This window comes from Pterocles gutturalis, unplaced genomic scaffold (assembly GCF_000699245.1).
Source record: "Pterocles gutturalis isolate BGI_N339 unplaced genomic scaffold, ASM69924v1 scaffold31826, whole genome shotgun sequence".
Classification (NCBI taxonomy): domain Eukaryota; kingdom Metazoa; phylum Chordata; class Aves; order Pterocliformes; family Pteroclidae; genus Pterocles; species Pterocles gutturalis.
Window position 1 is genome coordinate 23916 of NW_010104021.1, and position 271 is coordinate 24186.

Here is a 271-nt window from a genome sequence, read left to right on the forward strand (position 1 = left end):
TTTTTCTCAGAAGTCCTTCCTCCCCCCGCCTCACCATGGGCAAGCCGGGCCTCACATCCTGCCTAGGAGTTAATACCAGAAAATATTATCACTTTGGGTTTTTTACATGGTTACAAACACTTAAGAGGGAAAAAAAAAAAGAGCCGCCTACTTACTGAATAAACAAATCTGACATGTAGTCTTCCTCCTCATCTTCCTCCATGCTCAGCACGCGTGCCCTGCGCCCCCCCTTTCCTACAGACACCGCCAACCCCCTCTCTCACGCATTTTA

General features: G+C 48.3%; 1 protein-coding gene across 1 annotated transcript in view; it reads right to left on the reverse strand.

Annotated features, from left to right (window-relative positions):
* GPATCH11 (G patch domain containing 11) overlaps positions 1-202 on the reverse strand; it is a 4676-nt gene extending 4474 nt beyond the window's left edge. Inside the window, 2 exon segments of the mRNA XM_010086925.1 lie at positions 1-62; positions 156-202. The exon segment at positions 1-62 is cut by the window's left edge and continues 11 nt beyond it. Of these exon segments, the coding sequence (XP_010085227.1) occupies positions 1-62; positions 156-202 (109 nt within the window).
* Between the last annotated feature and the right edge of the window lie 69 nt (positions 203-271).